At 34.4% G+C, this 12,361-nt stretch overlaps 1 protein-coding gene across 15 annotated transcripts in view; it reads right to left on the bottom strand.

The window, feature by feature from the left end:
• APC (APC regulator of Wnt signaling pathway) overlaps positions 1-12,361 on the bottom strand; it is a 125,465-nt gene that overhangs the window by 57,925 nt on the left and 55,179 nt on the right. For all 15 annotated transcript variants that reach the window (XM_012763756.3, XM_076008270.1, XM_012763754.3 and 12 more), the window contains 2 exons: positions 7,684-7,792; positions 4,248-4,361 (listed from right to left, as the gene is read on the bottom strand). In XM_012763756.3, coding sequence (XP_012619210.2) covers positions 4,248-4,361; positions 7,684-7,792 — 223 coding nt within the window. The remainder of the gene's footprint in view (positions 1-4,247; positions 4,362-7,683; positions 7,793-12,361) is intronic.

The raw sequence follows: 12,361 nt of genomic DNA, 5'->3' as shown, positions 1-12,361 counted from the left end.
TTCTCTCATTCAGGCTTCTCCATTTTTATTTTTTATTTTTTTATTTTTTTCCTGGAGGTCCGCTAGCTGTATTCTTTCTTTCTTTTTTTTTTTTTTTTTTTTTTTTTTTCCTGGAGGTCCGCTTCCATTTTTAAAGTAATATTTTGTCTTGTTCAGCAATTTTATGTTTTTCTTCATGTGGGTCTTTTCTAGTTATTTTAAAGTTTCCTGTTATTGTAAACAGGTCCTTCTCCCCTCACTTCCATTTTGAACTGGGAGTTAGTGCTACTACAGAAAAGCTACTAACTTTTGCATGTATGCTAACTCCAGCTACCTTACTAAATCTTCTTATTGATTTAAATATTTTTTGGCTAATTGTCTAGGGCTCTTCTAGGTAACCAACCATATCATTTGCAAATAACAATTATAGGTCATTAAATATGAAATGTCCTATTTTGAATCAAAAGTTTAGTTTATTATGTCTCAAACAAGAAGCCGTACAAATAATAAAAGTATGTGCCTAAACTATGGACACAGTTTTGCCATCTTAATAGTAGCTTGTTGATGCCAGCAGCAAAGAAGCCTGGAGAGCCAGTGGTGATGAAATCGCCAAACGCATTTTCCAGTTTGTTGAGAATTGCATATTTTTCCTTGTAAGAAGTGGTCCAAAGCCAGGAAGAAGTGGTAGTCAGTTGGTACAAGGTCTAGTGAATACAGCGGGCGACACAGAGTTTCAGGTCAGCCTCTGTAGTTTGGTCAGCACTGTTTGTACAACATGTGGTTGAGGATTGGTCTGTCTCTATTGACCAATCTTGGCTATTTAAATGGCAAGCATCCTCATCATTTCATCCAATTGGTTGCAGTAGACATCCACTATAATTGATAGACCAGGGTTCATGAAGCTGTAGTGGATAATACCAGCACTGGACCACCAGACACTATTAGCTTTTTTGGATGAATATTTGGTTTTGGACTTTGACAGGCACTTCATCTTTATCCAACCATTTGTGCCGAATGCTTGTGATTGTCAAAAAGAATCCATTTTTCATCACATATAACAATACAATGTAGAAATGGTTGGCTTTCATGTCATGCTAGCAAAGTAAGGCAAGCTTTGAGACAATTTCTCTTCTGATGCTCATTTAATTAATGTGGAACGCATCTATTGAGCTTATTTACCTTGCCTATTTGTTTCAAATGGTCCAACATTGTTGGAATAGTAATGTCAAATCTTGCTGCTAATTTACACCTAGGTTGAGATGGATTCACTTCCACTACAGCTTTCACCTCATCATTATCCACCTTAGACTCAGACTGCCCACATGGCTCATTTTCAAGATTAAAAATCACCAGAAAGGAACTTCTCAAACCATCAACATACTGTGCAATCACTAGCCACATCCTTCTCAAACACTTCATTGATATTTTGAGCTGTATGTGCTGCACTGGTTCCATGACAGAACTCAATGTTCAAAAATAGCATGAATTTATGATTTATTCATGGTTTGATTTATCCATCTCCCTCCCTCCCTCCCTCCCGTCCTTCCTCCCTCCCTCCTTCCTTTCCTTCCTTCCTTCATTCCTTTTTGGTCCCCTTTCACATAGAATCCAGGACCATTCTTGCTTTACTCGTTCAATCACCCAAAGCAGGGAGTTAGGAGGGGAACGAGTGCTCTGGCTACTATATTTCCACTATTCCTAGTATCTCATTATTTTTAAGAGCCATACACTATTGATTTAATAATTTATTTAATAATTACCAATAATGAACATTTAATTGTATACTTTTAGAATCTCTTATATAAAGTACTTTAGTGAGTATCATAAAATATATTTGAATATAAAATGAATTTATATTCATGTGCCCAAAAGTAAATATTTCTGTAAGATATATTTCTAGAATTACAGGGACAGAGGGTATAGACTTTTTAATATTAGCAGATAATGTCACACAGTCCTCCACAAATATATCAATTATCCTTAAAACAGGGCAGGCAATGCTTCTTACTTCCACAGCCTCGACAATACTGCATGTCATCAAATTATAAGTTTTTGCCAGCCTAATAACATTACATTTCCCCAATGACTAGTGACGTTTAACCATCTTTTCACAGCTGTTCATTACACACTTGAACTTATTTTGTGCTGGGACTATTCACATCTTCTGACTATTCCATTATTTGGTTGTCTTGTTTTCAATTGATTTGTAGGTGATTCTTCCATAGTAGCAGTATTAATACTCTTATATATGCTACTAACATTTCCATAATTTGCCTTTTTACTTTTTACAGTATTTATTTTACAGTATTTATTTAACCCTAGCCTCCACGATGGCTATTTCCAGAATAAATGAATTCTTGTGTTTCTCAAAATATGTAATAAAATTTCTTTAGAATATTTACTACCAAAATGAAGAACACTGCAAATGCAAATTCACATATACTAAAGTAACACTTCTCAGTTTTTCTAGAAACAAATAAACCTGCCTGACATTTTAAAATAATGCCATGAAATTCTCAAATTTAAATCTAAATGTAAAATGGAATATATTTTTGGAAATTCTATATTCTTGATTTTAATTCTTTTTCAGTTATAGGGTAGTAAATATCTTCTCTTACTTTATAACTTATCTTTTCACTTTCTTTAAGGCTGTGGTCCCCAACCCCTCGGCCATGGCCCAGTACTGGTCTGTGGCCTGGTAGGAAAGTCCGTAGCCTGTTAGGGAACGGGCTGCATATCACCGCCTCAGTTCCACACCACCTCTTCCCTACCCACAGTCTGTGGAAATTGTCTTCCATGAAATCGGTGCCTGATGCCAAAAAAAATCAGGGACCACTGCTTTAAGGTACCTGATGAAGATAAATTCTTATTTTGAATGCAGTAAAATTTATCAGTCTTTTATTTTATAATTAGTACTTTTAGTCTTATTTAAGTAGTTCTTTCCTACTGTAATATCAGAAACATATTGATGTATATTTTCTACTGAAAGACTTAATTTTACTTTTGATGTTTAAGTCACTAATCTATCTGATCAGAACAGGGGCAAGAGGAGGGTAAGAAAAAAGAATATATTTTATATATATAGTATAATATAACTAACACACACACACATGCATGCACACATATACACGTTAGTTAAGCCCCAGCCTCATTATGAAACTAATATGCATGGATTATGAAATGCAAAATGGGACTGGTGTTTAAGTATCACCCCACCTTACTACCATACTCCGACATAAATAGAATATATATTACATTTAGGAAGCTATCGCATAAAAAAATAAAGACTATATTCTGGGGAATATAAAATGTTCTATATTAGTGATTTTAAAATTATGAAATAAACTTTATATAATATTAATAAAAAGATGTATTCATACCCCACATATCAATGTTGGTCCTTCCTTTTATTTGCTACTTACGTAAAGAAAGTCTTTAAATGTTTTCCTCCCAATTTGTCCCAAAAGTTAAAAAAAAAAAATTCCACATGCTTGTTTTGAAACAAACAAGACAACTGGCAAAACCTTATTAGGGTTTAAAAACATTAGTGAGTTATACACATGCGTGAATATAAAAGGGCTAACTTCAATAAGACATGAAAATACTTGATAAACAGCAAAGCTAGTTAATATTCTTTCTTGACGTGAGTTGATGGTATATATATGGGAATGTTCTAAATTGTTTCATCTCTCCTTTGCCCAGGTTGGAGTGTACAGGTGTGATCATAGCTCACTGCAGCCTCCAACTCCTGGGCCCAAGCCATGCTCCTGGCCTACCAAAATGCTGGGACTACAGGCATGAGCCACTGCGCCTGGCCTACTAATGTTCTCTTTATGTTTCTTTCCTAGCATCCTTGAAGGAGGATTTTTTTTTTAGTGTACACCTTGCAGATCAGTGACATATTCTGAATGTCATTCCCCACATACTTAGATTATGGAAGTAAAAACCTCAAAGGAGAACTAAAGCTAGTTAGCAGCTACCAGAAGATCAGCATCTAACTCTTTCTCTCCCTTATAATTCCAAGGCAGAACAGAACAGTACTAGGGGAAATGAATATGGTGGAGGCAGAATTATATGAATATTGGTTATGTTGCCCAGCAGCCATGGTAATTTATTCTTGTTTGGAAATAGTGCCAAAGTAAAGACAGACTTATAAATATCGTTAATAACAAAATTTAATCAATGTTAACAGAGCTATAAATTCATTATATTCCTAATAGCTCTTGCCTAGATGATGCTGTTTTATAGTTTAAAAACAAGTAAGTTACCTGTGCTCGTTTTTCCATATCCTGGCAAGTACCTAGTTGTTCTTCCATTGCAACTCTGATTTGCCTTGCTTCATATTCCAATTGCCTTCTGGTCATATCTGTTTGTAAGGAAAACTAAAATCACAAGTAATATAAAAATATTAGTATCTTATGTTTGTGTGTTTATCAACAAAAGCAAAAGGGCATGTAAGTACAAATAAAGATAATAAATAAGCAAATAAGAAAGTCATGGTGCATGAGAAAATTATATTTTACTCCAAGGAGACCTGAAACTTGATTATAGGTACTAGGCTCAGTGTGGATCTCTGAAATGATAATGGAGTGGAAACAATTACTGTGCCAAGTCACAAATGGCTGTATTTAAACTGGACTATTTCATTTAAAATATATAATTGGTTTGGTTAGATTGAGGCTAACTTCAGTTCCCTTATGATTCTTCTCCACTGAAGAGGCACTACTTTTAGTTATTAAAAACTAGCATATTAATGTAGACAACATAGAAATATCAATAAACAGGTCCATCGTTCTTAAGTTTATATATACCTCAATTTAAGGTAGGGATTACCATATACATAGAGACTAAACAGAATTTTTCATTTGTAAAATGAAGAAAATGGGATAAGAAAAAGCCTTTATGTAATATAGATAATCATAAATATAGCAGACAAAGTCAACACAGGCTGGTAAAAATCCAAAAGGAAAGCAAAGCTGAAACAATAAAAACAAGTACTTCTTCACAGAGTGGGTGTTAAATCATTTAAAAATTTGTTAACCCTCCACTAAAAATTCCAGGCACTGTGATAACTGCCAGGCATACAAAGGATGAGAAGGATAAGGCAATGAAACCTATATATACATGCCCCAAGAGGTAACAAAAAGCTAAAAATATGATTAGATAAAATAATAGGTAACAGACTTATAATGGGCCATGAAGGGAACAAAGATTTTCATGCTGTGTGCCCACAGAAAACTGCATATGAGCATGTCTGACTCAGGATAGCATTCTGGTCCAAGAACTCCAAATTGCACTGTCAATTTAAGTTAGAGTAGTTCTCACCCTTTTCCCTTGCAACATACAGATGACACTTATATGCAGGATGTAGTCCCTTGGGCATATTCAAATTATGGGTTGTGATACATTTGAAATAGTCTGTATGTTATTTCTTATTCCCACTGAGCCAGCTGTAACTCCATTCATTAGTCCTCCACTTCCCAACCCACCCCTTGCTAAAAAAAAAAAACACAAAAACCGTTGTACAGGCCGGGCGCTGTGGCTCACGCCTGTAATCCTAGCTCTTGGGAGGCCGAGGCGGGCGGATTGCTCAAGGTCAGGAGTTCAAAACCAGCCTGAGCAAGAGCGAGACCCCGTCTCTACTATAAATAGAAAGAAATTAATTGGCCAACTGATATATATATAAAAAAATTAGCCGGGCATGGTGGCGCATGCCTGTAGTCCCAGCTACCCGGGAGGCTGAGGCAGAAGGATCACTGGAGCCCAGGAGTTTGAGGTTGCTGTGAGCTAGGCTGACGCCACGGCACTCACTCTAGCCTGGGCAACAAAGTGAGACTCTGTCTCAAAAAAAAAAAAAAAAAAAAAAAAAAAAAAAAACCGTTGTACATGACACAGTGTGTTGTAATAATGTGGTTTAGATCTGATGTTTTAAGTAATGTCTAATATCTTGATAGATATAGGTAAGTACTTCCATAAGAAAGTGTTCATTAACTTGGTTTCCCAATATAAAAGCAAAATTTGTGAAATTAAATAGTTGTTATAAAACACAAGCAGTTTAGATATGCTAATGTTGCCAATGGTCCATAATAATAGTTTATATATCCTATTAAATAAATGTCATTATTTAATAATTTAACAGGGAGTAATTAACTTATTTGACAACTGACCTTTGTCTCAGACTGTAACTAATTAACTGCTCCTGAGTTGTCATATATGCCTAAGTCCTTTTCTGAACCTGACTACATGCAGACAGCTGGACTTTGGATTTTGTATATTCCTAATTACCAAAGTTAATGGTGAACAAAACTGCTTTGATATTTTTCTTTATAAAAGTTAAAATTCTGTCAAATCCTTCTAAATTCCTAATCCTCATCTGCTAACAATTCTCCAATAACTGTTCTTTCACAATTTATGTCTCCTTAATTCCCAGGATGATTTTAAGGACACTGTCAGATAGAGGGATCCTTTCTCTTCCTCTCAAAACCCTGGATGATTATTCTAGGAAAGTGAGCACCTAAGCTTCTAGCTCTAGCGCCTGCCAGCCAATGCCCACTCAGGAAGTCCTGCTAACTACATGTTTTGGAAAAGGTTTTCCCTCCTTCAGCTTTTACCTTATCTTCTATTATGTTCTCTCAAAAATGCTATTAAAAAATGAAAAATCGGCCAGGCGCAGTGGCTCACACCTGTAATCCCAGCACTCTGGGAGGCCGAGGTAGGAGGATCACTCAAAGTCAGGAATTTGAAGCCAGCCTGTGCACGAGTGAGACCCTGTCTCTACTTAAAATAGAAAGAAATTAATTGGCTAACTAAAAATATATACAAAAAATTAGCCGGGCATGGTGGCACATGCCTGTAGTCCCAGCTACTCGGTAGGCTGAGGCAGGAGGATCACCTGAGCCCAGGAGTTTGAGGTTGCTGTGAGCTAGGCTGATGCCATGGCACTCTAGCCCAGGCAACATAGTGAGACTCTGTCTCCAGAAAAAAAAAAAAAAAGAAAAGAAAAGAAAAGAAAAAGAAAATGAAAAATCTAAGATAAGAGAGCAAGTAATATTTTAATTAGCTTACTTTTTTCTTTTTAAAAGTCATATAAAATATTTATGGACAACAGTTGAAATACACAGTCTTGTTTGAGATTATTAATATATTTCAGAAATGTTCTTTTATGTGACATCCCATGAATAAAATAATTGACATGGAGAGGTTGGATAGAGAGAAAGAGGCTGACAGGATTAAATTTTCATTACATTTGAAAACAAACTTTAGCACTTTCAAAAATACTAAGATCCATGCCTATAGCTGTTGCCATTTATACCCGGATTATCTTCAAAGATATTTTTATTGCAAAAACTATCTGGCATGATTCCTGTAAAACAGTACAAAAAAATAGGCAGATGGTGATAAATACTTCTACAGAGTATGTGTAGCAATTCAATACACAGAATTAAAAAGCCTGTTGCCTAGTTGAGCCCTGAGGTCCTTTAGAATTGAAATTTGACAGATTTTCTCAACTAGCAGCTTAAAATAAACATCTATTCAAGCATCATGAAGTTTTTATCACCTTTATAAACAAAAATTCATTGAAACATACTATAGTTTACAAATAACTATAAATTCAGTTATCCTGAATTTTTAATAGATAACCTAGATATTTTTAAAGCTCAAGTTACTAAAGTCTAAAATAAGTAGTACTGCCAAGTTACTTACATTTTCAGTTAAAGGAAGACTATCTATTCTTTTAGTGAGATTCTGAAGTTGAGCATAATACCAGTCTTTTTCCTTTTCTTCTTTGTCAAGATCAGCAAGAAGCAATGATCTATTTTTTAAAAAAAGGTAAGTTTAAACAATGCTAATATAGACTTGCATAAGAGCAATCCTTACCAGATGTTATTGTAAAGATCTTTGCTTAAACTAAAGTATTAATAATGAACTCATGAAAAATTTACATTGATTTGGATTTTTAAAGATAGCACTTAGAATATTATAATCATTAAAACTTGAATATTAAAAAGATTTGTTTAAACTTTTTCGTAAATATGTTGGTAATCATCCTTACTAGAATACTTACATTTCAACCAAATTTTCTTCATATTTATTTATAATTTAAGAATACGATGATAGGCAAAGGGTAAAAATATAAGAAAACCCCAAATTAGTACAAGAATAAAAAGTATAATGAAGGAGTTAAGAAAAGCAGCAAATATGACAGAAAACAAACCTAGAGTATAGGAAATTTCTACTTTAGACACAGATGTAGCTTTTAGCTTCTCAGCAGTCAAAATAATAAGAAATATACTGTCATTTTCTAAAAAGAAGAAGTTATTCTGAGGGAGAAAAACTTCTGAGTTTGGATTTTTAAGATGAATTTGTTATATAATTCCTAAACAACCCAATTGGCAGTGTCCTCAATAGCAATCTATAGCAAGACACTGCATACCTGTATACACTGTATACATGATCATTATAAACAATAAGAGTGCTACTAGGATAAAAGTCAATGGGTACAAAAAAGTATATGGTCTATCTCCTTTTCTGTTACAATTTTCTTGTATATATTTCCAGAGATAGTCTATAAAAATGCAAGGGTATATGTGCATACTTATGTGTACATTTTAAACATAAATGGTAGAATGTGATTATAGTACATGTTGTCCTGTAACTCTTTTTTTCACTTAAAAATCATTCCATATCAGAACATGAAGAGGTACAAATTGTATGTCCCTTATGCAAAAAAATGCTTGGTACCAGAAGTTTTTTTGATTTTGGAATATTTGCATTACACTTACCAGCCGAGTATCCTAAATTAAAAAATCCAAAATCTGAAGTATTCCAATTAGCATTTCCTTTGAGCATCATGTTGGAACTCAAAAAGTTTCAGATGTTGGAGAATTTTGGATTTCAGATTTGGGATGTTCAACCTATATAAGGTACTTTTTTTGCTAGCTGCTTAATATTCCACAGTATTCATGAATCCATGTAGGAAAACACTATAACCAGTTCTTAGTTGATGGGCACCAGGGGCTTTTCTAATCTTTTGTTATTATTAATATAAACAAGGCTGCATCGAATATCCTTATATATATTTCATTTCACACATGTGCAAGCATTTGTACAAGATAAATTTATAAGGTATATGAATTTTTAACTTAATGCACTTGTTAAATAGTATTCCAATTTATGCTACCACCTTTGCCAATGCAAATATCTAATATACCTTTTTAATTTAATTTTTATATATTTAGGGTTTTTATTTTTGGAAAAAACCCAGTATGTCACTAGTTTTTATTTGATCTCTCTTAATATGTGGTTAAGCATTTTTTCAAGTCTAAAAATTATTTATATTTCCTTTTTTGTGACTTTTTCTTACTCATTTATAGGATCTCTTCTATATTAAGAATGATAACACTTTGCCAGTTATTGGGTTGCACAAATATTTTCTTAGTTTATCATTTATCTTTTAACTTTGTTTATACAGTCTACCCCTGAACAACTTGGTTGAATTGCATGGGTCCACTAATATGCAGATTTTCTTCTGTCTCTGCCACCCAAAAGAGCAAGACCAACTCATCCTCTTCTACCTCCTCCTCAGCCTATTCAACATGAAGATGATAAGGATGAAGACTATTATGATGATTCACTTCTACTTAATGAATAGTAAATGTATTTTCTCTTATGATTTTTTTAGTAACATTTTTCCTATAGCTTACTTTATTGTTAAGAATACAGTATATAATATATATAAAATGCAAAATATCTGTTCATTGACTGTTTATGTTATTGGCAAGGCTTCTGGTCAACAACAGGCTATTAGTATTTAAGTTTTTAGGGAATCAAAAGTTATACATGGATTTTCAATTGCACGAGAGTATTGGTGGCCCTAACCCCCATGTTGTTCAAGGGCCAACTGTAATGTTTTTGTCATGTAGAAAATTTTGATTTTCAGGAAGTTAGATTTATAGATGTTTTCTATTATGGCTTCTAGAGTTTGGTCATACACAGAGACATGTTCCCCACTCTGATATTATTATTACTTTCAAAGTTCTGTTTGATTATATTTCTTGGGAAATATAATCAAATCGAACTTTTTTCCTTGGGAAAATATAATCAAAACAGATTTTTAGTAGTGAGTATGAATATAATTATGTGGAAGGTTCTGTTTTTGCTAAAATTTCCTATCCTTTACTGAGGAGCAACTTTAAAATTAAGAAAAAAGCCTTCACTCTTGATGTGGCAACCTCAATAGTGAGGGACTACATGGGAAGGAAGAAAGCCCCAGCCTATGATGCAGAACTTTGGAGGAATGCAAACCAATGAGAAGCTGGAGCAAGAAAAAGCACTGGAGAAAGCCAGAACCCCTTTCACAGCTGGGTGGTACAACTAGCATAAAGATGAGATCTGATTCCATTTTTTAGCTTTCCCTGGTAAGAACCTACAGAACCTACCAGATCCAAGGTAGGGAAAAGAGTGGAATAGATGGTGATGCTACTATTTCTTCTAATTATTTTCCAATAAATGGGCTTATGAAATAAAAGCTGCTTAAACTGACAGGCCAAAGTCAGTGGCAGTAGTAAAGTGAAGGGGAAGTTAGGGAAGCTAAGGATAAGATGTTACTATCAAATTTAAGATTAATTTGTGGTTAAATTTGCTCTGGGGAAGTCAAGGTTACAGTGTCTTGAGTAAAAATGATAACAAGTGGTTAAATGATAGTAGTTAATCTTGTGACTCACAGAACAGTTCTTAAGGTTCAGAAGTGAAACTAGGGCTAGACCAAGAACAGGCAGGGTCTTTAGGGTTTAGTGTACTAAAGCCTATTTTGTGACTGCCAATAGTCTTCTTTAAAAATGCTTTCTCATGTAAATTTCATGTCTTCTTAGTCCTCTAGCTAACTCTGGGTCACCTAGGACAATGTGGCACATATGTATTAAGCATTCAACAAATATTTGTTAAATAAATTAATAGTTAATATGACAATGACAATAGCTAACATTATCGAATGCTTTATGTACTGGGCATAGCGCTAAGAACTTAAAAAAAAAATCTAACTATTCCTTACAACATCCTTTGAGGTAGTTATTCTTTTTTTTTTTTTTTTTTTGAGACAGAGGTTCACTCTTTGCCTGGGGTACAGTGCCTTGGCGTCAGCCTAGCTCACAGCAATCTCAACCTCCTGAGTAGCTGGGACTACAGGCATGCGCCACCATGCCTGGCTAATTTTTTCTATATAGTTTTAGTTGGGCAATTACTTTCTATTTTTAGTAGAGACGGGGTCTCACTCTTGCTCAGGCTGGTTTCAAACTCCTGACCTTGGGCGATCCTCCAGCCTCAGCTGCCCAGAGTGCTAGGATTACAGGCATGAGCCACCACGCCCGGCCGAGGTAGTTATTCTTATACTCAATTTACAGACTGGAAAACTGAGGTCCAAAAGCGTTAGGACCTCGGTTTAAGTCCTGACTTAACCACCTTCTAGCACTCATCTTGGGGAATACAGAAAATGAGAATAAAGTAAGAAAGGTCTAGAAAGAAAGAACAGAAAAAGCAGATGGGAGAAAATCATTAAAGAAGTAACATAATAGAAAAATGCTGAAGAAAACAAATTTCCAGACCAAAAGGGCACATAAATATCTAGAATGATGAGTGAAGAATATATGTGTAACAAGACATTCAAAAGCTTCAACAGAGGAGAAATGGTCATCTACAAAGGAATGAGGGCATCAAACTTCTCATCAGCAATCTTGATAATGAAGAAGAAAAATGAGTTTGACCCTAGACCTATCCAAACTATCAATCAAGTGTAAGAGTAAAATAAAGATACTGTCACATAAGCAAGGACTCAATTTATCTCCCTCTAACAAACTAAGAACCAAGGAAACACAAGATGTATCAGAACTAAATGGGAAGTGTAACAAGAAATTCCAACATGACAGTTTTATGGCAGGCTTAGGTAGCAAATGGTCCAAATTAGAACAGAAAATTTAATGGGCTCTAATAAAAATTTCTTTATGAAAATGAACTAGAAAACCCTAGTATTATGGTAAAGGCACAAGTTACTGCTTCCAACAACATAAAAGAAAGGCAATTAGAAACTCAAGAAAAAACAAAGTGCTATACAAGAAAGATATAGTCCAAAATGAGTCATCTTCCTTCAAGCAGCATAGAGGGCATGATATACTATCAATAAGGAGGAAAAATTAATTCTGGCATACTAATTCTGACTCCACTGTGACCAACAACTACAGAGCCATAACAAAAACACTTATTTGATTTCAACACCTATAATTACAGAAAAAACATGAAGATTCAAATAATGTACAGTACCTTGTAACCATTATTAGTGTCAACAAAGTCAAAGTAAACACACAGTTCCCACAATTTAATACAGTGGGGT

This window comes from Microcebus murinus, chromosome 11 (genome assembly GCF_040939455.1).
Source record: "Microcebus murinus isolate Inina chromosome 11, M.murinus_Inina_mat1.0, whole genome shotgun sequence".
NCBI classification, from domain to species: Eukaryota; Metazoa; Chordata; class Mammalia; order Primates; family Cheirogaleidae; genus Microcebus; species Microcebus murinus.
This window is presented reverse-complemented; position numbering and strand designations above follow the sequence as displayed.